At 40.9% G+C, this 23,989-nt stretch overlaps 1 protein-coding gene across 2 annotated transcripts in view; it reads left to right on the top strand.

The window, feature by feature from the left end:
- The first annotated feature begins 8,422 nt into the window (after positions 1–8,422).
- LOC146566843 (uncharacterized) overlaps positions 8,423–23,989 on the top strand; it is a 63,227-nt gene continuing 47,660 nt past the window's right edge. Inside the window, exons 1-3 of one of the 2 annotated variants that reach the window (XM_085286347.1) lie at positions 8,423–10,475; positions 10,957–11,049; positions 12,910–13,091. In XM_085286347.1, coding sequence (XP_085142473.1) covers positions 10,988–11,049; positions 12,910–13,091 — 244 coding nt within the window. In that variant the 5' untranslated portion in view covers positions 8,423–10,475; positions 10,957–10,987. Of the gene's footprint in view, positions 11,050–12,909; positions 13,092–23,989 lie in introns of both variants that reach the window. The other variant, XM_085286345.1, reaches the window with a different exon arrangement.

Below are 23,989 nucleotides of genomic sequence, written 5' to 3'. Positions count from 1 at the left end.
TACTAGTAAAGGAAATGATTTAGATGCAACTTGGGGAAAACTACCGAGAATATAACTAAAGTTAATAAAAAGGCACCAGTGAAGGCAAATAGAGAAGAAATGGTCAGTGTATCACATGAGGTTCCCCAGCAGCTTGAGCCTATAGCAGTATTAAAGGTTAAAAGCAATTTAATTAAAGCAAGTAAAGGTGCTTCGGGAAACCTGGTCAAGCCCTAACTATTAGCATTATCAAAAAAGGAAAGATTTAAGTCATCTTAAAAGTAGAAAGGAAGTCTGTCTCCTGAATTACTTTTAAATACTACAAGTCATCCTCCAACCTAAGGGCGCTGTGCTCTATTAGGTTAATAACAATGAGGCCTTTAAAAAACGATGGGGCCCAATTATTCAAAACATTGTCTGTGAGGAGAAAAAATGTAAATTAAATTCTGTATTTATGAGGGAGCCAAAGAAAGAAGTTAATATGGGAGAATATGCTCTTTCTTTGTATGTCTTCAGGCATGCTCAAACACCCAGGTGAGCTTGATTCTGTTCATCTGGACGTAGTGTTTTTAATGGGAAAAATGTGACTCATCCAAGTGACTTCTTCGGTCTCAGCTGACTACAGGTTTCGCCAACCTTATAAACAGTACATTTGCACAGTGACTGAAACTAGCACCACTGACGAACAGGGATGTGAGGTCAGTTTCTTGATCATTAATATGGAAGTTGTAATAACCATTTATCAAGAACAACTGATTGATGACCACTGATCAATTACCATTCACAGAGAATCAGGGAGTGGCTGCAATCACAGCATTGTAGGATGATGAAAGATGGACCCTTAGGCCCCCTCCTCGATTCAGAGATGGTCTTCCTCTTTTCACATAAATGGCCTCCTTGACTCCCCACTCAAACCAGCGTTCCTCCCTGTCCAGGATGTGTACATGCTCATCACTGAAGAGTGCCCACTGGCCTGTAGGTTTAAATAGACTGCAGAGTCCTGGCCTGACGAGGTATCTTGTCTGTGTTGTGCCATCTGGTTGTTTGGTTGCCCTGATGTATAAATCATGGCAATCCTCCTGGCACATGTTGGGGGACCCAATCCTTGGGGTGGACCAATTTTTGACGCAGTGTATTTTGGGGTTTAAAAAATACACTGCGTCAAAAATGCAACTGTTCCGAAACTCCTGACACATACGGGATCACTACAGTTTTTCTTTTAGGCAGCAGTTGTCCTTCTCTTCTGGATCGGCTGGAGCTTTCTTTAAGTGCCTTCCCAGTTTTGAAAAAGGTTCAGGTGAGATTATCACATTTACTCAGCGCCTTCTTGATGTGATGTTCCTCTGCTTCCCTGGCTGCTGTATCTGTAGGGATGGTGTTCAATCTGTCTTGTAGCATCCTGATGACACCCTGTTTGTGCTCCAGTGGATGATGAGAGACATCGGATCTGTATGCGTTGGTTTACGGTACACATCAACTGATCACTGTCCCCCATTACTGCTGGAAATCTCAGTCTAAGAATGGTAACCTGCCACTTTTCATATCCTTTGCAATGCTGAGACAAGCTAAAGCTTTCTCCGCAGATGCTCTGCTTCCACATCTGCAATGTTGTGCTATGATGAGTTCCACTAGCGGGATATGTCTCGGCATCACAGCAAATTTCAACCCTTTTGCAAGGATGTTTTTCACTGTTTGGGTAAGTTGTCTGTCAGACAGATTTTTCACCCACTTGTCCCACTTGTGTGGAATCCGTTCCTCTTCTGGCCACTGAGGACACTGTACATATTTTGCTGATGTTTCCAATGCAAAACAAGTAGGTCAAAGTTCTTTTTTTGCCTGGTCTTAGAATTTTCACGCTGTCCTCGTTGAGCCTTCTCAGTGAATTCAAACACCTTTTGAAGAGTATTCTCATCTAGAATCTCCTCTTTTGATTTTAGCACATCAATGGTGAAATTTGTTTGTTTCACCCATTCATTGAGCATCTGGCTCTGTGCCTCCTGGAGGATTCTTGTTGCTCAGAGGCCCTAAATTGACCTCACGGCCCATTGTTCATCAGTCGAGCTAGTTTCAGTCATTATGCAAGTGTATTGTTTGTAAGGTTGGGGAAACATGCAGTCAGCTGAGACTGAAGAAGTCACTTGGATCAGTGACAGAACGTTTCCCCCACTGAAAACGCTACGTTCAGATGAACAGAATCAACTTTTGGGATAGAAGTAATAATGCATGAACTAGCTTTTAGCATCACTCTGAGAAAGGATGTTTCTAATCTCAGCAGTACTGCCCAGATGAAAGAAAGCAGTCATACATATTCGTTTAATGTGCACATTGAAAGATATATCTTGGGCAAAAGAACCTCCAAGATTGGAGTGCCATCTCAGTAAGTATCTGGTTCAAAATCCATGGTTTCAAGATTTTTAGGGCTGAGTCCATTAACCTCAGTTTTACTTGAATTTAGAAGCAGGAAATTACAGGTCATCCAGGTCTTTATGTCTTCAAGAAATGCCAATAGTTTAACTATTTTTTGTGTCATCTGGCTTCAACTAGGTATAGTCATCAATGCAATGAAAATCTATGCATTATTTTCTAATAATGTTGCCTAATTCCCTTAGGATATATAATGCAAAAAATAGTGGTACCAGCATAGAGCCCTGTGGAACTCCATGGCTAACTTTCATTTAAGACGAGCACTTCATATTTACATGCATAAGCTGGCATCTGTCTGAATGCAATGTTGAATCATATTTGGTATTAAAATTAAAAGCTTGGTGTTTAAAACTAAAAGCTGGAATGATGCACAAGAGTGAAACTTTAAATCTGGAAGTCTGATTGCATGCAGTAGATAAATGTTACCAAATTGTTATAACAATTGTGTGGTTATGGGTATGCAACTATAACTACCCCATGTTCATACTGACAAAAACTGGTCTCTGTCGCCATTGCTTCAACAATCAAACGTAATAAGATGCAAAGCCAGATATTTTTGTGATATGAAACTGCTGTGAGCATGTGAGAATGATCAGTGGAAAGATGTGTTAAAACGACGAGCATTTCAAACCACATTCCCTGAGGTTCAGCAACACAGACGATCCTCAAACATGACCAAATAGCAACGCACTGGCATTGTGGAAATCATTATTGATGACCTGGATATAGACTGGCCCGACAGGCAGGCGACAAGGTTCCTGCAGAGTTTAATGAAAAGCATCACTCAGTAGAGGAAAGCAGTCCTCTCCAGGACTGTGGCAGATTGAGTGCGCAGTCATGTGTGAGCTGTAAGAAACTGGTGGGGAGAGAAGTACATTTGGAATATATTAACATCGCTGTGGCATGCGGGCAGCAAATGGAGTGACTCATTCAATTTCCTCCCAATTGTTTTCACTCACATAAGGTTTCAATTGGATTGAATAACATTTAATAATATTGTTTGTAGCTGTCAATATAGTAGTCATGCAGTAGTGATAAACGACAGACATAGATCTAATAATGTTGCTTAAATGATTAACACAACAGAAACCTTTTATTATTTGATAGAAAATAAATTAGAAACTGAGTTTTAAATCTTTATATCTTACTATTCTGGCTATCTTAGCCAGGTTTTAGCATAGTGTCTGTTTTAAATCCTAGATTTAAAAGAAGATCCTCAGTCGAGATCGGTTTCAGTTAAGTGGCAGTTTTCTGATTTCTGTTCCCTGCGCTTTGCTTTAGAAGGCCTCATGTGAAAAAGAAAGTTTTCACAGCACTGTGCTATACTTTGGAAAACTAAATCCTGCCCTTTTGTTTTTTTGTTTTGTTTTCTGTTCTCATGCTGTCCTCCCATAGGAGCCCAGCATGAGTAGAGGTCTCTTTTTTCCCCTCCTCGACTTGCCTATTGTTTTGTACATTTCAGTGTTTTTCCATAATGCTACCGTCTCCAACCTGTCTCCCCTGCTGTCTTCGCTGCAGGGCAACTTACATGTGACAAATAAAGGCTTTATTGACTCTTGTAGTTTGAAGTAGTTTGAAGAACCACCTTTAGCAGCAATAACATGAAGTAATTGTTTTCTGTATGACTTTATCAGTATCTCACATTATTGTGGAGGAATTTTGGCCCACTATTTGTTACAATATGCTTCAGTTAATTTAGGTTTGCAGGATTTGTAAGCTCCCATCACAGCATTTCAGCCATTTTGAGGTAGGGACTTTGACTGGCTCATTGCAAAACCTTCATTTGTTTCTTTTTTAAGCATTCTGGGTTAGATTCAGTGCTGTGCTTGGGATCATTGTCTGGTGCAAAATGCAAGTTGGGCCAAGCTTTAGCTGTCAACAGACAGTCTCAGATTTGACTCTAGAATATTTTGGTATACAAAAGAATTCATGGTTGACCCCTCACATGCAAAGTACCCACATCCTGCGACTGCAAAACAAGCCAAAATCAGCACGCCTCCACCACTGGGCTTGATAGTTGGTGTGAGATGTTTGTGCTAATATTTCGTGCTCGGTTTTCTTCAAATGTGGCCAATCATCTTCACTTTGGTCTCACCTGTACAAAGGTTTGTGTTCTAGAAGTCTTTGTAGTTTGTTTAGATGCAAAGTTGCATCTAAGGCTTTCTGCTGTTAACACTTGCTAACATGCCATACTAGTTCAGTTTTTTTCTAATAGTGCTGTAACTGTAACATTTAACACACTAACAGAGGCCTTTTGCGGTTGTTTGCAATTTTTCTGAGCATTGCATGATCTGACCTTTTGGCAAATTGGCATGTATGTCCACACTTGGAAAGATTATGGCATCGTGTTAGCATACAGCTGAATACTGCCAAAACTTCTGCTTTTATAGTGGTTCTCACACTAGCAGCACCTGTTTGCTACTAACCATTCGAATTCCTGTGAAAGCAGTTAGGGTGTACTTATTTTTTCCACAGCATTGCACAAAATGCTGTGGACACTTTTTTTTCACATAACTGTACTCTTTTGTGTATTCCCCTTAAACAGAGATGCCGAGGACAAACAAAGACAGAGTCAAAAAATGTGTTGCAAAATCTTGACAAGTAACTTGCTTTCGATTGATTACCAAGGATCATCTCAAAAACATCTTAAGAAACGTCTCAAAGCTGCCCCAACCGTTTCTCAGAGTTTTAGAAAAAGGCGACTCAAATGATAAACTAAGACTTAAAAATCCTTCCACCTCTTTCCCATCCCATAACCCATAAAGGACATACATATTTTTTTAAAGCTAAAGTCCTAAACTTAATGACTTATGATCTTATGATCTTATGATGGTTCTGTGTGTGTGTGTGTGTGTGTGTGTGTGTGTGTGTGTGTGTGTGTGTGCATCTGTTAGTGAGAGAGATTTGGTATTGCAAGTGACCTAGCCTCAGTCAGTGGTGACACAGTTTTCTTAATATGACAGGCATAATAGAATTTTCCCAGCGTTTGGATGTCTTCCCAAAAAGCTTTGTTCCTTTACCATGAAATTTACTTTGTGGCCATCGGCCTCTGGCTGTACAAGCCAGTGCGGTTTTCAGAAGCGCATCACCTAAGGCAATGCATCTTTACTGTGTGTGTGTGTGTGTCCTCATGTGCATCTTTTGATTCCTCTGTTGTGTTATATATTGCAATGATTGCAGGTTTAAAGCTTCTGGAGCTTTCTCTACTTAACAGTCTCTGTTTTTTAATTAGCTCACTTGCCCACTGAAGACCTGTCAGTTTGTTTAGAAAAACTGCAGTACATCCAAAAACCAGCGTCCATAAATATCATAGCCTTGTGTATTGTTGTGCAAACGATGTGCAAGTAAACAGTTGCTGCTTGAGTTCACATTTGTGCTCCACTGTCAACATTTATCACTGCAAAAGTGACTCATTTGCTTGCAGGGTTTCCCAGCATCTTGGGTGTTACACAACACCACGGCCCTCTCTGTCGGCCTCTCCGTGCCCTTTTTTTTTTCGTGCACTTCACTCAGATAGAAGCAGAACCGCAGCTGTGGGATGGAGCAGATTACAGAGGGATTGATGGGAGCAGAAAAAGGAGTCAACCTCCATCTAACCCTTGCTTTGGCTATAAAATGACCTCTGGAAAAAAACCCAAACAAATCCAAACATCAACAAAAGATTATCCCCATCAGTTCCAATACACAGTTTTCCCTCTCAAACCAATTGACACAGATCTCAATACAGGGAGAGACAGAAACGTGACAGCAACGCACGAGTTTGAAGATGTATTCACAGGCTGATTTTTTATTTTGTTGTTGTGTGTGTAACCAGCAGCATGATGTCTGTCCTGATGCTGAGCTGCACCATAATGTATGTTACTGTGAGCTGGAATTTGATAAGGAAATGAATGCAATATTGATTTTAGTACACAAAAGCATGTGTTTGGAACATCTTCAAATGGTCACCAGGGCTTGATACCAACCCCTCACATATTTTCAGTGGATAAGTTTTGTGGTTGTACGTTGTCAGAGTGTTTTTTTCTGCGTCATCGTCTTTTTCAATCTGTGTCTTTTGCATTTTATTGTCAGATTTTGTCCCAGATTTGTGATCCATGGTTTTATAAGTTCAAAGGTGATCTGTTCATTGTCTCCAAATAAACACGAGTCTGTTCAAATGTGGTATTAAACACTTCAGGGTCAGTGTGTGATTCTTGCAGCTTTTCTGCACATCTAGAACAAAAAAGAAAATGAGTAGATGAAACCTCGCTATTGTTCTTGTGCGCGTGCATGCTCACTTTTGTGCCTGGGCAGTATTTCCCACAGGTCCTAACTTCTCAACCTCTTGAGCTGGTCTTTTGGTTGTCATGGCTTATACTCAGACTCCACAAATCCTGACAATACAATTGTGCTTTTAAGCTGCACTTGTCAGGCCATGAACTCTGCTAGTACTCTGTGGTTCAAGGCTCCACTGCAAGTGGAGTCAGCACCTCTGTTGACATCACTTTTTATAGGGATTGGGTAAAATGATGTCCGGGATGAAGCTTTGTGCTTGAAACATTGCACAACAAATAAAATCCTAATGTGCACGCTATCCGGTGTGCCGATCAATCTGCTGGATAAAATGTGTGTTTTTTTAAGTTGTGCTTTTTGCTATTCCTAACAATGAGCACTCATGTAGCACATAATGGACAACGAGCCTTGTCTAAATGACAGTGACAGCGAGGAGAAATGAGTGTATGTTTGGTACTTTCCGATATCGACCTTCCCATCAATTATACATGTCCATTAGAATCAGACTTGTCGTGTCACAGCTCCCCATGTCTCCTGAAATCCCACACTGATGTCAACAGAGACATCTTAATCAATAAAAGCCACACTATTGCACCTGGCAGATGGCTTTTAGTAAGTCCTATTTGGCTTGCCAGTCATTCTGAAAACTATTTAGCCACATACACATGCACTTCTTAATGTATGCACACAATAGCTTGCTCGCAGAGGCGTGCACCCACGCACACAGTAAACAGTTGCGTGCAAAGGTCTGCCCCAGCAGCGCTGCCAGAGCTCTAAGCCTGGGCTAATCTGGAAGGCAGCTTGGATAGTGGTGCCAGCGGATTTGCATTGATATCAAAGCTCCCTGTAGCTTTAATGGTAGCCACCGACAATGTTTACAGCACCTTAAGATCTCTTTAGATCCCCAACTACAACTGTCACAACAAATAAAACGCCTCCCCTGATGGACACTTTCATGCAACAGCATGCTAAACAAGCATTTGCTCTGTCTGTCGTGCAGTCTGACTCTATGTGTACTTTGAATTATAGCAGACAAAGACATAGCAACAAAGTGTGTCAATACGCCGTTTGGCAACCAGTTGTCACCTGAATAGCTTAAATGCAGCTTAGCATTGAGTCTCCAAGTGTCTTGAACTCTACCAGAAGGATGGGGGAGCAGTTTCCTATCAGATATTCCTTAAGTGGGTGTTTTGATGATGGTGTTGAAGAGGGCAGGGAGTCCACAGTCTCCTACAGGTGTTCATCTGGGTTGAGAAACATCATTTTCATAGTGATCAAACCATTCAGTGAGCCCTCATGTCTTTGCCCTTTATGGTTCATTATAGGATAAGAAAAAAGGGTAACTGTGTCTCCTTCACTGTAGGATACAAGGATTGTTTTTCTTTTTAACTTTTGTTACCCATCTCATATATTCCACAGCAATCTGGAGACTAGGAAAACGACTGACAAATGTATCTTGTCATGTCAGCCCTCAAGCCCGAGGCCACCACTGTCCTTGGTTGCTGTTTTACACACTGCATACATTAGTTGTGACATTACCGAGGACCAGTGGTGATTAAACAGTGATTTACTCTGCTCTCATCCTGTTGCCAAAACGCTCACTGGGCTGCTGTACGCTGTCAGACGGCTTCATTAGCTCAGATTAAAGCTTTAGTTAGACAAACATTACTCAAAGCCTTTCAGAAGTAATCCTATTGGGTGACATAAACCCTGGTAGGTTGGGCCACATCACATCATCACATCTTGTCTATGTGGCTCCAGAGTATCTTGGTATGTTTATAATGCAGTTAATATATTTCTGTTTAAATGCCACGTGTCCCTTTTCTTTTTTCTCTCTTCTTATTGCTAAATTGAGTTTTCCAATGGGAGCTGTCCCATCAACACTGGAGGAAAGTGACTTCACATAATGTCTGGGGTATGTGGCACATCACAGCTGAAGGTTTTTCCCTTGCACTATGTCATCTTTCTTAAAAGAACTGTGTTGTGGTGGAATTTGGCTTGCATGGTTTACTACACACTAATACACAGTGAGCTACTGTGCTTTTCAGTTTGCTGTGCATGCTTTGTACACTAGGGTGCGGCAGAGTAGACCATCTACGTGTGTGTGTTTAGTGAGTGTGATGCGTTTCAGTGACAGTAGATTGAGGCAGTATACTTATTAGGGTACAGTTTCACAAACAACGATTAATCAGTGAATACATTACTACATTCATCAAGTACGTTTAAAACATGTTCATTGCGATATTTGACAGGACATCGTCAGTAATGCAAAATATGACCGAGAGGGGGATTCTGCAGCAACAAATCCTTGCAAACTCTGCTTTGCTGCCTCGTTTTGTAAGCATTGTGCGGGTAGTGATAGTTTTATAGCCCACAAATAATATAGCTCAAATGAAAAATCTGATTTTCTTTATTTTTAAGGACGATTCGTTCAAGCAAAAATAAAACCTGGAAACCACCTTTCACTGCAAGCCTTGCTTTCGTATGTATTTCTTTTTAACTTAAAAATAAACAATAATTATATCCAATTGACATATAAACGCGGATCATAAATCCGATAGGTTGTCCAGATTTAAGCGTTTCCGGTTTAAAACAAAGACCACATTTACTCGAAATTTTCCATTAATTAAAACAGACTGAATATGAATCAACGATCTTGCTTAAAATCCTCTCACTAGTTTCGGCTTTAATTCCAGAGATTGTACAAGCGAAATCCAGCGGATCAGTCGTTACTTTTATTTTGACAACGCATTCGCCTAATTTCCGGCGTAAGCATGGCGTCTGTCGGTCTGTACAAAACTTGACGCAGCGGCCAAACCGGTCCCGCAGAGCCCGTTTCTGGAAGCTGCATCCGCTAATTTAGTAAGAAAAGGCTTAGTCCAGTCCAGCGCACATTACACTTTGATATTTTGGGGTTTCTTTGCAAAATGTGTACGTCTCCTTTAGCCCTTAGTTAGCTAAATCCCTCCGATCTGCGAGCGCCCTGACCCACCATCAGCCTCGGTTTTAAGGGGCAGATTTGTGCCTCCTCTGCCCTTCGCGTGCGACCCCTCCCCTCTCTACTACTCTCAGGTCGGGTTGGGCTAATGGTGCATTTGAGTACTCTTCGTAAATTTGCTAATATATCACGAGTTTCGAATAACTGTGCTAAAAACCACATACATTTAAACAAATATAGCACCACCACAATGTAGACATTAGCTTTTATCTCTAGTGATTTTATGAAACCGAACAGAAGCTCTGCTCTGCAGAATACAGAAAAAAATCCTATCGACACGTAACTTTTCATGCTCCTTTCAAGTCTTGAAAGTAGCCCGCATGTATAACTAAAAAATGAATAATATTCAGCTATTATTCATCCATAATTATTTACTCAATTACGAAAAAAACCGCCATGTTAAAATACATAAACAAAACAAGTTGTTTGCCAAATTCAGACAGGGCTTGAATGCAACATAAGCCTAGTGTGTGTGCGCTCGCGCCGTGTTTGTGAGGCAGAGAGTTGCGTGCGAAGAGCTCGACATGTCATTCAGAGGAATCCGCCACCTGAAACGCGAGGAAGTGAAGGCGACTCAATTGGGTATAAAGCATCAGCCAACATCTGCCCCGAGCAGTGCAAAGCTGATGAAAACATCAGCTCGGAGCTCATACAGGACCACTCAGATTTATTTGATTTCCCCTGGATTTATCGCTGGGAGTCGGTGCACCCTGGGAGACGCATCTCTTTTCAGCACTTAAAGTGAATGTGACTCCACAGCCAACACTATACTGGAATTAACAGAAAGCCGCACATATCTCAGGTCAGTGCTCGCATTTGTGGCGCTTTTTTGTCATTTTAAATTTCCAGTTTCTTTATTTAATTTTCTTCTGATTTTAAGCATTCAGCATGTCTTCTGCAGTTTTGCATACAGGCTATCCAAGTTGCACCGGCGTGCTCTACTTATTTATTTTACTTTTTTTGTATTTTATTATTGGTTAATTTGTTTTATTCAATTAGATGTTTGCTATTTTTTTATATCACTATCGAGTAATAATAAAAATATTAAACCTATTTTGCAATTTCCCTAATATTTTTTTCTTTAAAGCACTTTAGGCTGTTTTAAGTGGATTGTTGTATTTACTTTTAGGGATGCTGGAATTTCCTGCGTATTTATTCCAAACTGAGGACTTTTCAGTGACATATAACTGCGAGTGTGTATATATTTGAATGCACTCTCCCTTCCAGCGTGGGTCAGGGTACTTTCTCCAGCCTCACGTAAAGTTATTCTGTGTCCTCCGCAGCGCACCTGTTACCTCCACGGAGCGCGAGATCATGATCCCTCCTGGAGACTGCATGTATGCGGGCAGAAAGAGGAGGAAGCCCATCCAGAAACAGTTAAGGAGCGCTCTTCAGTATTTATTGTTTATGTGTTCACATCTGTTCAGTCATTGTTTCCTGAGGCTGCACACTTTTGTTGGTTCAAAATAAACTTCTTCTCTCTGCCCTGTGATTCTAGGTTATAATGAATGACAGGAAGTAATTGAGGTTCTAGCATGAAGGTGTGCAAATTATAGCACAAGTTGGTATGGGTTTTAATAGAAGACTTCACATCTATCACAACTTTCATTTAACACTGCTGTCAGCAGATCTGGTGCAGACCCTGCTTTAAAGTTAATTAATTAGAATTTGACTGCCCTCTGTGAGCTGTCCAAAGTTTCCTACGGACTTGTTTCCAAATACGCACAAATGGGGCTGATTGATCAATGATTAAAATTAATTGAATTTTTTCAGGTTCTTTTTTTTTAACCCTTGCATGTCCTTTTCAAAATAGTTTTAATGCAGTCACAGGAGTCACGGTATCATTCGTTCACTGTTTTAAATGTCCAAGGCTTTTAATGCCAGGATACTTTTTGTTGGACAGTTATGTCAGCTGATGTCATGAGCAGTGGTTGGCAAGTTGTATAAGATTTTGAAGAGGGAAGTGGTAATTTAACGAGGCCGGTAGCGTTTTTGACAGTGCTGCTAATACAAGGGGGAAATCTTTGCCACGTCAAACCGAGCCTGCTAATTCTGCCATTAGAGTCTTGAGGATTTAGAGTTATAGTTAAAGGGAAGTTTTAATTATTATTTAATACTGAATTTGCGCAACTCAAAGTTTGTGTAAGTAACAGGCGATTTAAACTGTAGTCTAGACCACACCGTGACATTTAAACATATTTCTTTACGCACTTTTTCACTGGCAACAAGTGGAAAATATATTCGACCGTTAATGTAAACGTCTCGGCGCGGCGTGAGCTGAAAAGTTTAAACTCTCAGCTGTGGAAATCAGAGCTGACCGTTGCGTATGTGGATCGTGTTAAGGTCAGCTGGTAAAGCCGTGGTACACCATACTAACGTTCACAAATAACTAGGAGAGTTTTATGCTCTCAGGGAAAGATCGTGCCGTCTGTGCGGTACCTCTAATGTCACATCTCTTTAATGCAAAGCTACAAAGCTACAGAAACGCTTGATATCAGAAAAATGCCCAAATCGCTTCCTTTTATCTGGTGGTGAATGCACACATCTTTTTTTTTCTTCTTTTTTTTAAAGGGAAGCAGAGATGATTGATGTGCATGCTGTGTTGTTGAAGGCTGAGTCAAAAGGAACTATGGTTTTAAAGAAAAACGGACTCGTACACTGTGTGGTTTATCTGGTCATGTGTCTGTCCTTGGTTTGCAAGTTGCCATGCTTGCCATACGTAAACAAGGCAAAACACCATCCTATTGTTTGTGTCATCAAAATGAGGAACAGCTATTTAGCAAAAAAAAAAAACAATAGGTATCTATTTCAAAAAAGTCTTCAAACAGTGAGTCAGTAATCACTTTACTGTAACCTCAGAGAGTCTGACACTGTGTTGATATGAGTGTGTTTTGGCGTTTTTGTGGTATAGCGTGTTAAAAACTGGCTTGGTGCCACACTTCATACTTCATATATTACTGATACAATCAACAAGTGTGTGTGTGCGCCCTGTAAAAAAGGCCTGCATCATGTCGTTTCCACCGTCTTTGCTTTCACCAGTAGCGTAGCTCCAACATGTGAAGTTAAACAAACTTAATCCTCTTCTTCGTGCTGCTGCTGTCGCTTTTGGGGAGTGTTGCGCACGTACACACACACACACACACACACACACACACACACACACACACACACACACACACTCCGATGTCCTCTCAGACCTGGGATCTGTCTTTACCTTATATCCGTCTCATCATCAGGAAGCCATCCTCTGCCAATGAGAAAACCAACCCATCCAAGCGGCACCGGGACAGGCTGAATGCTGAACTGGACCGCCTGGCCAGCCTGCTGCCATTCCACCCAGATGTCATCTCCAAGCTGGACAAGCTGTCAGTGCTCCGTCTTGCTGTTTCCTACCTCCGCGTCAAGAGTTTCTTCCAAGGTAAAGGAGGTACAAAAGGCGGCATTGTTGCAGTAGTGGTTTAGGTATTTTGCTTATGTGGAAGTGTGTGGCTTTGAGTTAGCTGGAAGCTCCTGAGTGGATGTGGGTCAGGCCAATAAATAGCTTTAAATTTTCTTCTTTGTTTTGTTTTGTTTTGTTTTTTTTGCATATGAACATAGAGGCCTCTGTTGTCCACTTCTGATTCAGTTACCTGGACATTATTGGAGCAAAGCGGAGGGTTGTGACCTATTCACTTTTACTATGCAAACACAGAAATAGTGGTAACAGAACTATAGGTAGTAATGTCTTCCTTTCAGCAGATGGAAAGAATGCATAGTGTTTTGCAACACTTTTACATGTAAATTGTAATTTCAAAGGCTTTAAATGTCAGAATACTGAGCTAAAAAAAAGTGTGTTGGAATAACCTGTGCACTCTTTCTGTCGGCCTCAGGAGTGAGATTCCCCAAGGCTCCGTAGCAAAAACGTAGATAAGAAGATCTGTGCATGTTGCCATTACACTTCAGATTACAGTGATTTACGATGTGAAAATGCTTTCTAGATACGAGGAACCGCAAATAACTATTATGACCTTTATCTCTTTTAAACGCATGTAATTAGAAGGCATTTTGAGTTTTCCCACCCTCCCACTGTCAACTGAATGCCTCCCGTCCTCTCCTCGTGTTCCTCCACGATTTGCTTCAAATATTTATGCGCTGCTTTAGAAAGTATTTTGTTGCCAGTGGCCTTGGCAGCTGCCTTATCAACACAGCGGCTACTGGCACAGCTGGATGTGACAGGCCTAGAAACAAGAGGCACTTTTTTATTATTACAAAAAACGAGCACTCTTGCAAGGAGAAAAAGCATTAGTAGGATAAAAGGGAAAGGCAGGGCAGTGAAGAAGAAGCAGCAGCGGAGCTCCCGAGAGGTTCACTACCTAGCCTGCCCTCGGGGCTGAAAGAAAATTCTCACTGAAAGCTCTCTTCGAGGAGACGGCAGATGAATTTGTGAGGCTCTGGTGTCCTCAAAGTTTTGCAGCTAGTCTTTAACCTTCTCCTCCTCCTCCTGATCCTCCTCTGACGCTTAACCTCGATCATTTGTTGCCTTATTCAGCTTAGCCACCACACAAAGTTGGCAGGCAGGTGCTGAATGGAGTTATTAAAGGGGCATTTCCCAGATCAGGGCTCACGCAGAGATAAAGACCACAACCACCGCTTTAACGAAGAGTGAAGCCGAGGACTGTCGATGCCATCTGAGAGCTGCAAAGGGAAGGAGACGGTTCAGTTCAGTCATGTGTGGAGGCTGGTGCAAGTGTTGAAAGGTGTGCAGAAGCCGTTGGCTTGAGTGGCAACGCTGCAGGGTGAAAACTACGCTCACAAGGGGGAGTTTTCTTGAATATATCTGTGCAGGGTTTTTTTAAGCATTACAAAAAAGGTAAATGTGGAAAAGATCATTTAAGATCCTTTATTCCGAACTCTTTGAAGATGCGTTCACGCCAAGGCTTCTGTCTGTTTTCCCCACCTCTGCTGGGTGCCTTGTTATCAGTGGCAGTTGTGACCGGCTTATCTGTCTTTTGATGCTCTGGTAATGAGATTAATTAGTGCGATTTGAGTTGGTATACATGTGGAATGTCGTGCCCTCCTTCATTTGATAAACTCGTTCGGGCTTTCCACTGATATTTACACATGGAGTGTTGATCAGAGCTTTTCCAGATAAATCTGGAGATGAACAAGTAAGTTTCCACATCCTCCCTGTGGTTTTCAGCGACCGTCATATTTGTCTGTTTCTTTTTTTCTTTCTTCATTTCAAAAGTGAGTCATTGAGACGAAAACACATTATGAAAGCATGAAACCAGCAACCTTAAGTTTCATTTGTTCTTATAACCACTTTTTCTGGGGGAAGCACAGACTTTTTAAGGTGCAGTTACTCTGTATTTCCACCGGAGGGACTGTGTGAAGCTGCTACTGAGCTGAGCTATGGCTGATATCCTTTTCAGTTTGTTCAGATACAGCAGTGGGTGGGAAATTTGACTACAGTTATACCATTTATCTTTGTAAAAGCATAAGTTTATCAACTTGATCTGAGACTATTCAGGTATGTCATGCAAGGTGTGCTGAAAGGTGCAGACAGGCAGGAGGAGAGGGAAACCGTGCAGCAGCAGGTGTTCTGGAAGCTCCCTGAGATTCTATGCTGGTTGTCTTTGTTGCGTGACAATTCGAAGGTGGAGCTCATTGAACAGTGTGTGGCCACGTAGTTCATGCAAATATACCCTAAGGGTGGGTGTGTGTGTGTGTGTGTGTGTGTGTGAGAATAAAAAGCTCGCCTGAATCATCATATTCCACTGGGATCAGAACTTCACTGGAAATTTAGATGATTTGTTTAAAGGCCCATGACTGAGATCACTACATGCACTATTTCATATGCATCTATAATAGAGGAAAAACTAGCAAATAAATAAATAAAGAGTGAAAGTATTTTGCATACATAAACAATTTCTATACTTTTTTTTTCTTTGTCTGCTTGTAGACAGATGCATGGCACAGGAACGTTTTCACAAGCGGGCCTAACAACCAAATGTTTTTACAGATAAGAAAATAAGGGACACTGTTAGAAATGTAACTTTAGAGTTGAAGCTACTGTCTAATGGAAACCACCACTGTGCAAGCATTTGCCCTTTAAAAATTATTTTTTTTAAGCAGGTTTGTTTTGTTGGTACTTTTACTGATTTATTTTACTCTCTTTGTGACCCCTTGTCTGTGAAAGGCACATTGTAAGTAAATATTACTTAATTGATTATTATAAACTTATAAAATGTACCCGTCTTCTGACATCCATGTGAAAACTGAAAACTGGTGGCCTAGTTTCATTTTCTTTGTTAAAGTTGAGTTCTGCTGCCACATTTTTCCCCGAGTCGAGACGGGACGCGGCAAAAAGTCATATTCTCCTCTTTCCATAAACCATTACTCTAGCAGTAAAGTTTGCCGAGCTAGTGAAAATGGCCCCAGAGGGGCAAAGCTCTCCTTTAAAAATAACAAAAATAATAAGAATAAATAAATTTTAAAAAAGGAAAGAAAGTCATCAGTTTGTAGCCTACAGCTGCGTGGAACTCTTTGTCCCATGTTTTTCATTTAAATTTGATTAAAGGCCACAGTAGGCTTTTTTTCCTGCCTTTTTAGGCAGATGTCCAATCAGGTAGGTCCGCATGAACGTATGTGAGAGCTGACAGTCAGCAGTTGTAATTCTGCTCTTTTCTATGTTAGGCCTCTGCCCTAGCTGTAATTGCTGAGCTTGTTAAATATTTACCCTTAGGATTAACTATCTCTCCTCATTTGTCTTTCTGGCCCGATTGCCTGTATTTCTCCTCCGGTGCATATGTGTTTTACCCTGTTTGTGTGATTGTGTTTCTCATTATTTTAAAGTAGAATATTCTTGTTCTTTTTTTTTAAAATTTTAATAAGGTTGCTGCATTTTTTTCAGGGATTAGGTAATTAAAGGCAACTCTTAAAGGGAACATTCCCTTTTTGAGAGATGCTGGCAGGGGGTTGTATTTTTCTATATCAATGACATTAAAGGGATCCTGATAAAATAAAGCTGGATGAGGAGTCATCGCTTTGATTAATGGTGTTCAATAACTTTTCTTTTTCCTTTATTACTCTTCACCCCCACTTTCCTCTGAGAAGATATGAATTGGATCTGCCTTTAATGAGAGTGGAAAGTCAACAGAGCTAGAGATAATAATAAACTGGGCAGCATCTTCTTTGCTAATGCACATGCTGCCTCTCTAATAACTAGGGCTGAATGCGTTGCACTGTTATGGGTTTTATATCGGTTGATGTAATTCATAACAATGCACTAATACTAGCTGTTGGTACGACTTATATTTTAAAAATGTCAGGGATCATTATGCTCTGTTTGTGGTCTTTGTTTGCTTATAATGTGGTCACACGTTTGCAAGTTGGAGTGCAGCTTGTGGTTGAAATACTGTTGCAGCCCCGTTCCACATCAGCGTGTCTCCGATCGAGCGGAACATTTTCAAACGTGAATTGTGTGAAGAAAAAAACTGTTTCAGTTGGTCCTGAAACTTCTCTTGGTGTTTTGTGCCTGCAAACAAGGCTCTAAGACCACCACACTTTCCCAGTAACCAAGAATAGACACCTGACTGTATCAGGAAGCGTTCTCCTAACCAGAGAACATGGCATTGAATAAATATGATCTTAAACCTTTTGCTACTGAACCTCTGTAAATAAACAGTTAATTATGCCACACTCGTTTCCTGCGTGCTATTATTTGCAGCCTTTTTCTGTACTCAGATCTACCACGTAGACTATCAAACCTATATTAAATCTGTATGGATAATGCAGATATGTATCAGTTGTTAGTTAGTTAGACAGTTCTTCTGTGGTGTGAACAGGACAAAAATGAACTTTTTGGGGCCAATATGTACTTTCGATGCAGCAGGGAAGTTGTTTGCACTTTAAAATATAATCACCGAATGATATCCAGTGTGCTTATAGGATTTGTGTGTTGTTTTGTTTTTAAATCCATCTGCAATCCTGCCAAGGATATATTGCTTCATGCCTTCGTGCCTCATGCCGGCAATCAACTTTATGAAAAACAACTAAAACTATCACAAAGTTTGGTAGAACAACAGTTATTTTAATAGTTTTTCTGCATCTTTCTTGGTACTTAAAGGAGTTACAACTACAAAATCTTTTTTTTAATCGAAAACATGATAAATACTGAATATAGATAGAGTCAGCAGAGTTAGAATGGATCCTTCTCTTTAATTCTAGAAATAAAAAAGCCTCTACACACAGTTCTCAGCAACCTGTAAAGCTAAATCATCTGATCTGAAAACTTAGCACTGTCTAGGAGTGCATGTCATAACACTCCCTAATGTTACCACCAAAAACAGATTTCAGTCCAAATATAAATACCTGCGGTGTAAATGTATCCACACTGCATTGAAGTATATTTAGAAATCTGTGTGCGTGTGTGTTTCTGGAAGTCCTTAATTAAAACCCAACCGTCCCTCATAGCTGTCGTCCGGTCGGGGTGTTGACAGCGTATGAGAACATACCCAGACAATGTAACGAGAGACTTCAGTGCAAGTCTACCAGTTTACGCCAAGTTGGGATGTGCCCACCATCCCGCTGGTATACTGAGTTTTGTTTACCAGCCATCAATGCGCAGATCTGCTAATAGCAGACAGGTTTATATATGCGTGTTGTCTGACTCTAAATGCTGGCTGAGCTATAATAAAAGAGGAAGAGAAAAAAAGACCACAGAACCCACAGACTCACGCCAGGCGCACACCATTTGTGACGTCAACCAGCAGACAGGAGACAGTTTTGTAACTCGCCGTGCAAATGAGGAAGGATGGAACAGCACAAAACAATCAGGTTCTTATTAGATCACCTCCTAATTTTGGAGAATTTCACGGACGTAAGCCCGGTCTTCATTGCTAATTGGGTTAATCCTTTTTATGTCAAGTCTGTATCAAATCCGGGTAATAAAAGTGCGGACCATTTGATTTCCCAAAGAGGGAAGTGCTGCTGCGTGATAGCCGTTTGTGAATGGAGTCTTTGCCCATGGGTGAAAATGTGTATCAGGTCACATTACAGATGGACTTTGTGTTTACTAAACTCGGAGTGACCCCACACTCTTTCCTTCCTTAATACTTTGCAACCCAAAGGCAGACAAGATGGCGAGGCAGAGTCCGAGACAAATCGGTGATCTGAGCAGACTGTAAATGAACTGAAAAGGTTTAGCAACAGAAAGGTCAGCATGTGGTCAGTTTATTGCGGTTTAGGAAACAAAAAGCTTTCTCCAAAAAAATTTCCGGTGTTCACAGCTGTTCCCTTTTTTAAACCAGGCTATTAGAAAGTATCAACAGCTTGTTCAATTTGTATTTGACCCATTTAGTCCAGCGCAGTACAGATCTATGGGTCTGTAGATGTTAGCATCCTAGACTCAACACACATATTTGTGCCTTAATCTGTCTATCCTGTCTAGACTATTCCTGTTTTTTAATTTCAAAAATGTTGCGGACTTGGCAGCTACAAACCTAAAGATTTGTGTAATCATCATCATCGCCTCTGTCAGTGCGCCCCAGGGTGGCTGTGGCTACAATGTAGCTTGCCATCACCAGTGTGTGAATGTGTGTGTGAATGGGTGGATGACTGGATATGTAAAGCGCTTTGGGGTCCTTAGGGACTAGTAAAGCGCTATATAAATACAGGCCATTTACCATTTACCATACAGAAAATATTTTTGAAAAGCCCCAGCAACTGTAACCTGTAATTGCGATGGAACATCTCTTAATAAACAAGGTTAACTGAGAACAGCTTAGGAACATAAGCGAGTATAAAAAGACATTACAGACAGGCTCAGTGTTTCAGAAGTAAAGGTGGGCTGGCGTTTTCACCCCTGTGGTGCTCAGATAGACTGATGTTTTTTTACATAAGATTGCAAAGATTTCATTATCGGTGGTACGTAATATCATTAAAAGATTCAGAGAGGCTAAATAAATCTCTGTACACAAGGGAGAAGGCCGAGAACCAATATTGAATGAAGTGATCCTTGGACAAGCATTAAAAACCGACACTTTTCTAATGTGGCAACCCCAGCACGAGCCTGGGAACAGTTCTGAAAACTAACAGTGTTTTTATAAATTCAAGTTAAAAGCATGTAGAAACAAAGAAAAGCCACTGTCTCGTCTGAGCCCAAGCTCAGTAACTTGCACCTTTGCGAAGCCTTCATCAATGCTAAACGATATATATATAACAGTCTGGAGTAATATATGCAGGTTTCTTTTTCATGGAAGGCTTTGCTTATTTTAGCAAAACAATGCCAAACCACATTTTGTAGATACTACAACATCAGAATGTCACCCACATAAAAGATGTAAAAAGAAAAAAAGAAAAAGAAACAGCGGTTTTACTAGAGGCCTCAAATAGTTTGCTCTCAGCAGTAAGTCCCCTCAGGACGCGCAGAAAGTGCTAAATAGTAAAAAACCATCTCATCTGCTAGTCATTTCATTCAGTTTTTATTTACATTTTTACACACCATCCCAACTTTTTGGAAATGTTTTTATTTGTTTGGTTTAAAAAAAAGAAGAAGAAGATATTCCTGTCACTGAAACGCTGGTGTCTGTTAATGATTCAGCTGCTGGGCATTGTTATAAATTATACCCGTGAAATGTCAACATGAAGATGTTGAACACGTTAGCTTGAGGGCATATACACTGACTGGTTTTGCTGCTCAGCTCGATATTCATCTTGTATTTATCTATAGTTTTTGTGTGTGTGCGCGCGTGTGTTTTAAATAAACACTTCACTAGCTGGAACGGCGGGTCCTGTATAGTCAGAGAACCAAAAAAAGTGTATGGAGGTGTGGTCGTGCTCCTAAAATTCAAATAAATTATCTCCAATTAAACCCTCTATTAAACCCCTTTTATTTATTAATTCATTTATTTTGACTCTTGACTTCTTGAGTAGCTAAAGCAAGTCTTACGAGCTGATTTAAGATTCCATGTTTGCGTATATTTAAATGTTTAAGTGCATCAGAAGCAATAAAATGTTAGCGTGGACGTTAACATGAATCTGCCGTTCGTGCCAGTTAAATGTCACATGTCGCAACAAGCCTTAAGACGGATACAGACTGACTGCTCTGCTGATGTCAGCTGCATGAAATCTCCAGTTCATGCCGAGCTGCTGGATTCCAAGACTTTCTAAAAGTAGGAGCAAAAGTAGGAGAGTGAGAGGTGATGGTGTGAACGCCATGTTTCTGAAAGTGGACAAAAGCTTCCTTTGAGCGTTCGTGACACACAGTAACCAGAGCTCGAGCCAGCAGCTTCCATTCTCACGATTATTTTTTCTGGACAATTCATTAAAGCGTTTCATGCAGCTACTCATCGTTTTCCGATCAGCACACATCAGTACATCCTCAGAAGAGCTACTTGTGTGTATTGATTACGAGCATCCATGGAGATAATGGGTCAAAACATCTCCGTGTGTGCTGTTGAAGCCGACAAAATTTGCTCTTGTGCAAGATTATCATCTTCAAATGAGGGTACACATCCACCAGAGCCCCCACCCCTTCTTTTCTACCCATCCCTGTCTTTTTTCTTTGCCCAACATTTCTTTCTTTTTATCTCTGTCTTCTCCTCTTTCCCCCTTTGTTGTGTTCTGCCCTCCTGTAATTTTCTCTGACCTCTTTGGAAGAAATTCACCTCTCGTCTCCATTTTTGCTTCATGAGGAGTGCGTGATCGAGCTAAATGCCAGTGGTCAGGCTTTTTTCTTCTTCCTCTTTCCTTTGCATGCGATGTCTGTATACAAAGGTAGATGTATGGCCCCTTAATACATTTCCGGTGTAAATGTTAAGGTGTTCTCACTGTTATGAGCCTGTGCTCATGTTCTTATCATTCTTTCCATTTATTTTGGCATGCAAAAATCCAGCTGGTTTGATGGGGAAAGGGTTTGACAGAAGGATTTATACACAGTATAGTGACAAAGATACTTCTACTGACAGTCTTTGTTTTTTAATGTGAGCACTTTTACCCATGTAACTTTCCCTAGCACCCATTGGTAGAAAACTTGTAGATCAAAAAATCTAATCCAAGATAAGGAATTGCTCTGACTGACTGTTAGTGTTTTTTACTGTTTACTTTACAACATAAGAGATTACAGGGTGTCCGCTCCAACTTAAACTAGTCTGTTATTGTCCCAATCTTTGGACTAATTTTAACATTTTTTGCCATTAAGCTCACCATTAAAATCACACTAATCAAATAGTTTTAGGTGGGATAAGCACCTTAAGTGGGTGATACCATTTTTATTGCATAATCCAGGCAATTTGTAAAAGAAAAATTGCCCTGGATGCGTGCATATTTTTAGCTTTGAGTAGTTTTATGGCTAACATAGAGGTATTGTCTGCCCATTGAGTCTGTGTTCAGCAGCGCATTAGTTGCATGTCAGCTCTCTCTCCCACCCTCGTGCATGTGTTTCCCCCCCCTTTGCAGTAATCAGCCACACAATAGCTGTTAAGTAGTGCGACTGGCCAGCCATGCTAATCCCTTGTATATGTCAAAAACCATGAATGGAAATGTCGCCGTACGCATTCAGCATCCTCACAGTTAACTCATTAGTTGCTTGAATCTAAAGCATGACACTGGCTTTGTCTCTGCTTGGCCTCTTGTGCCAGAGACACTGAACTCACTTGAGTGGAGTTGGAGTCTGTAGGCCTGGGGGGCCCCCCAAGAGTCCCCTGGGATCACTGAAGGCCATAAGTGAATTGCTCAAATCAATGCAGAATAGGAGCCCCGTTAGACGCCAACTGTAACAGCTAGTGGAGACCATTCAGCAATGGGAGGTGTAAGTGTGTGTGTGTGTGTGTGTGTGTGTGTGTGTGTGTGTGTGTGTGTGTGTGTGTGTGTGTGTGTGCGCGTGCCTGCATGCTAACTGACGGGTAGAGTGTGTGTTTCAGTTTGAGTGAGTGTGAATAGACAGTCAGGGCTCATGCAGAGGGAGCAGCAGCCTTTGTTGGCCCAACACTATTGTTTGAAGCTGTCTAGTGTAATCACTGTCACAACTACCGCTTAGTGCGATACGCAGCCTGAGCGAGGGTAGAGGGGGGCGGGTGGGCAAGGAGGGAGGCAGCAAGCAACCCAAAGCCCCTGGAGATTAAGATGATAATAATATTATGGGAGCACTTTAAGGAAGCAGCGCAGCTACAAACACGCTGACATAGCCCAGCTGGTGTTTTACATCGTTTACAATATTATTGCATGCCATTAGAAATGTTAACATGCTACTCTGAAGTCAATGGTATTTAAAGATTGCTGGTTGTGCAGTGAATCTACAGTAACAGTATGGTAACGCTGTTGGCAGACTTATTTCTCATTAAAAAGTGTTTTTTTCTTTGGGTTTGCACTGTGCCATTTATTTATTTATTGTTACAAGCAGGCATTTCCTGCAATGCTTTGCAACCTTTTACCCTTTTTCATTTTTGGATTAGATTAAATATTTTTGAAATGCCAATTTATGCTAATTCTTTCACAAAACAAACAAATAGACAATGTTGATGTCCCTGCAAACATGGAATATGGCTTACAGGTTTACTACTTCCTAAAGCCACATGTTGAAAGCCCATTTGATAACTCATTAAGCTTTTTTTGTTTATTTGGTTTTTTCTTTTGTGGCATGCGAGCATTTCAACAGAACGTCTTCCTGTAAAAGTCTTGCATGTGTTTATTGTGGAATTACCGGATTTCAGAAACTAAATCGATTTTGCAACACTGCTGGTAGGGAACTAAGAAAAAAATAAAGAATTTAAATATATATATATATATATATATATATATATTAAGGCAGGAATCAAAGCATCCTGCTTTCATGGACTGACCACAGGGAGTGCCTGATGGCAAACTGAGAGACTCTTTACAGTTGCTAGTGAATGAGTGGTCAATGTTATGCCAAGAAAATCTGGTAATAAATATCAAAATAACACAATTAAGGTCAAATTCAACAAACACACATGTAGTCCACAGATGCGCCTAAATGCATCGTCATTACAGACTCCTGAACCTGGTAACGCTCTACAAGCACCAGAAGCAATGCGTTGAGGATTAAATGCAAAGGAGCCAAAGCATATGCTCGTTATAAGCAATATTAGTGATAACGATCGTGGCATGGCACGACTACCACGTGTACGACATGTCGTCAGGCTGTGTCTATGCTCTGGTCTCCCGAGCATACTGTACATCAGACCGTTTGTTTTGTCTGTCACCTCCATTTATCTTAATTGAAGCATGCTTCAGTGTGCAACAATGCCCAGACCCGGTCCCTGCTGTTGTTCCCTAATGTAAATCGATATGTTTCCATGCGGTTGGAAAGATCAC

The sequence above is a fragment of the Mchenga conophoros genome, linkage group LG9 (genome assembly GCF_057382185.1).
Source record: "Mchenga conophoros isolate Kocher_MC1m ecotype Shallow Benthic linkage group LG9, M_conophoros_male_GT1.1, whole genome shotgun sequence".
NCBI lineage: Eukaryota > Metazoa > Chordata > Actinopteri > Cichliformes > Cichlidae > Mchenga > Mchenga conophoros.
The sequence above is the reverse complement of the archived record's forward strand: the minus strand, read 5'-3'. Positions and strand labels throughout refer to the sequence as shown.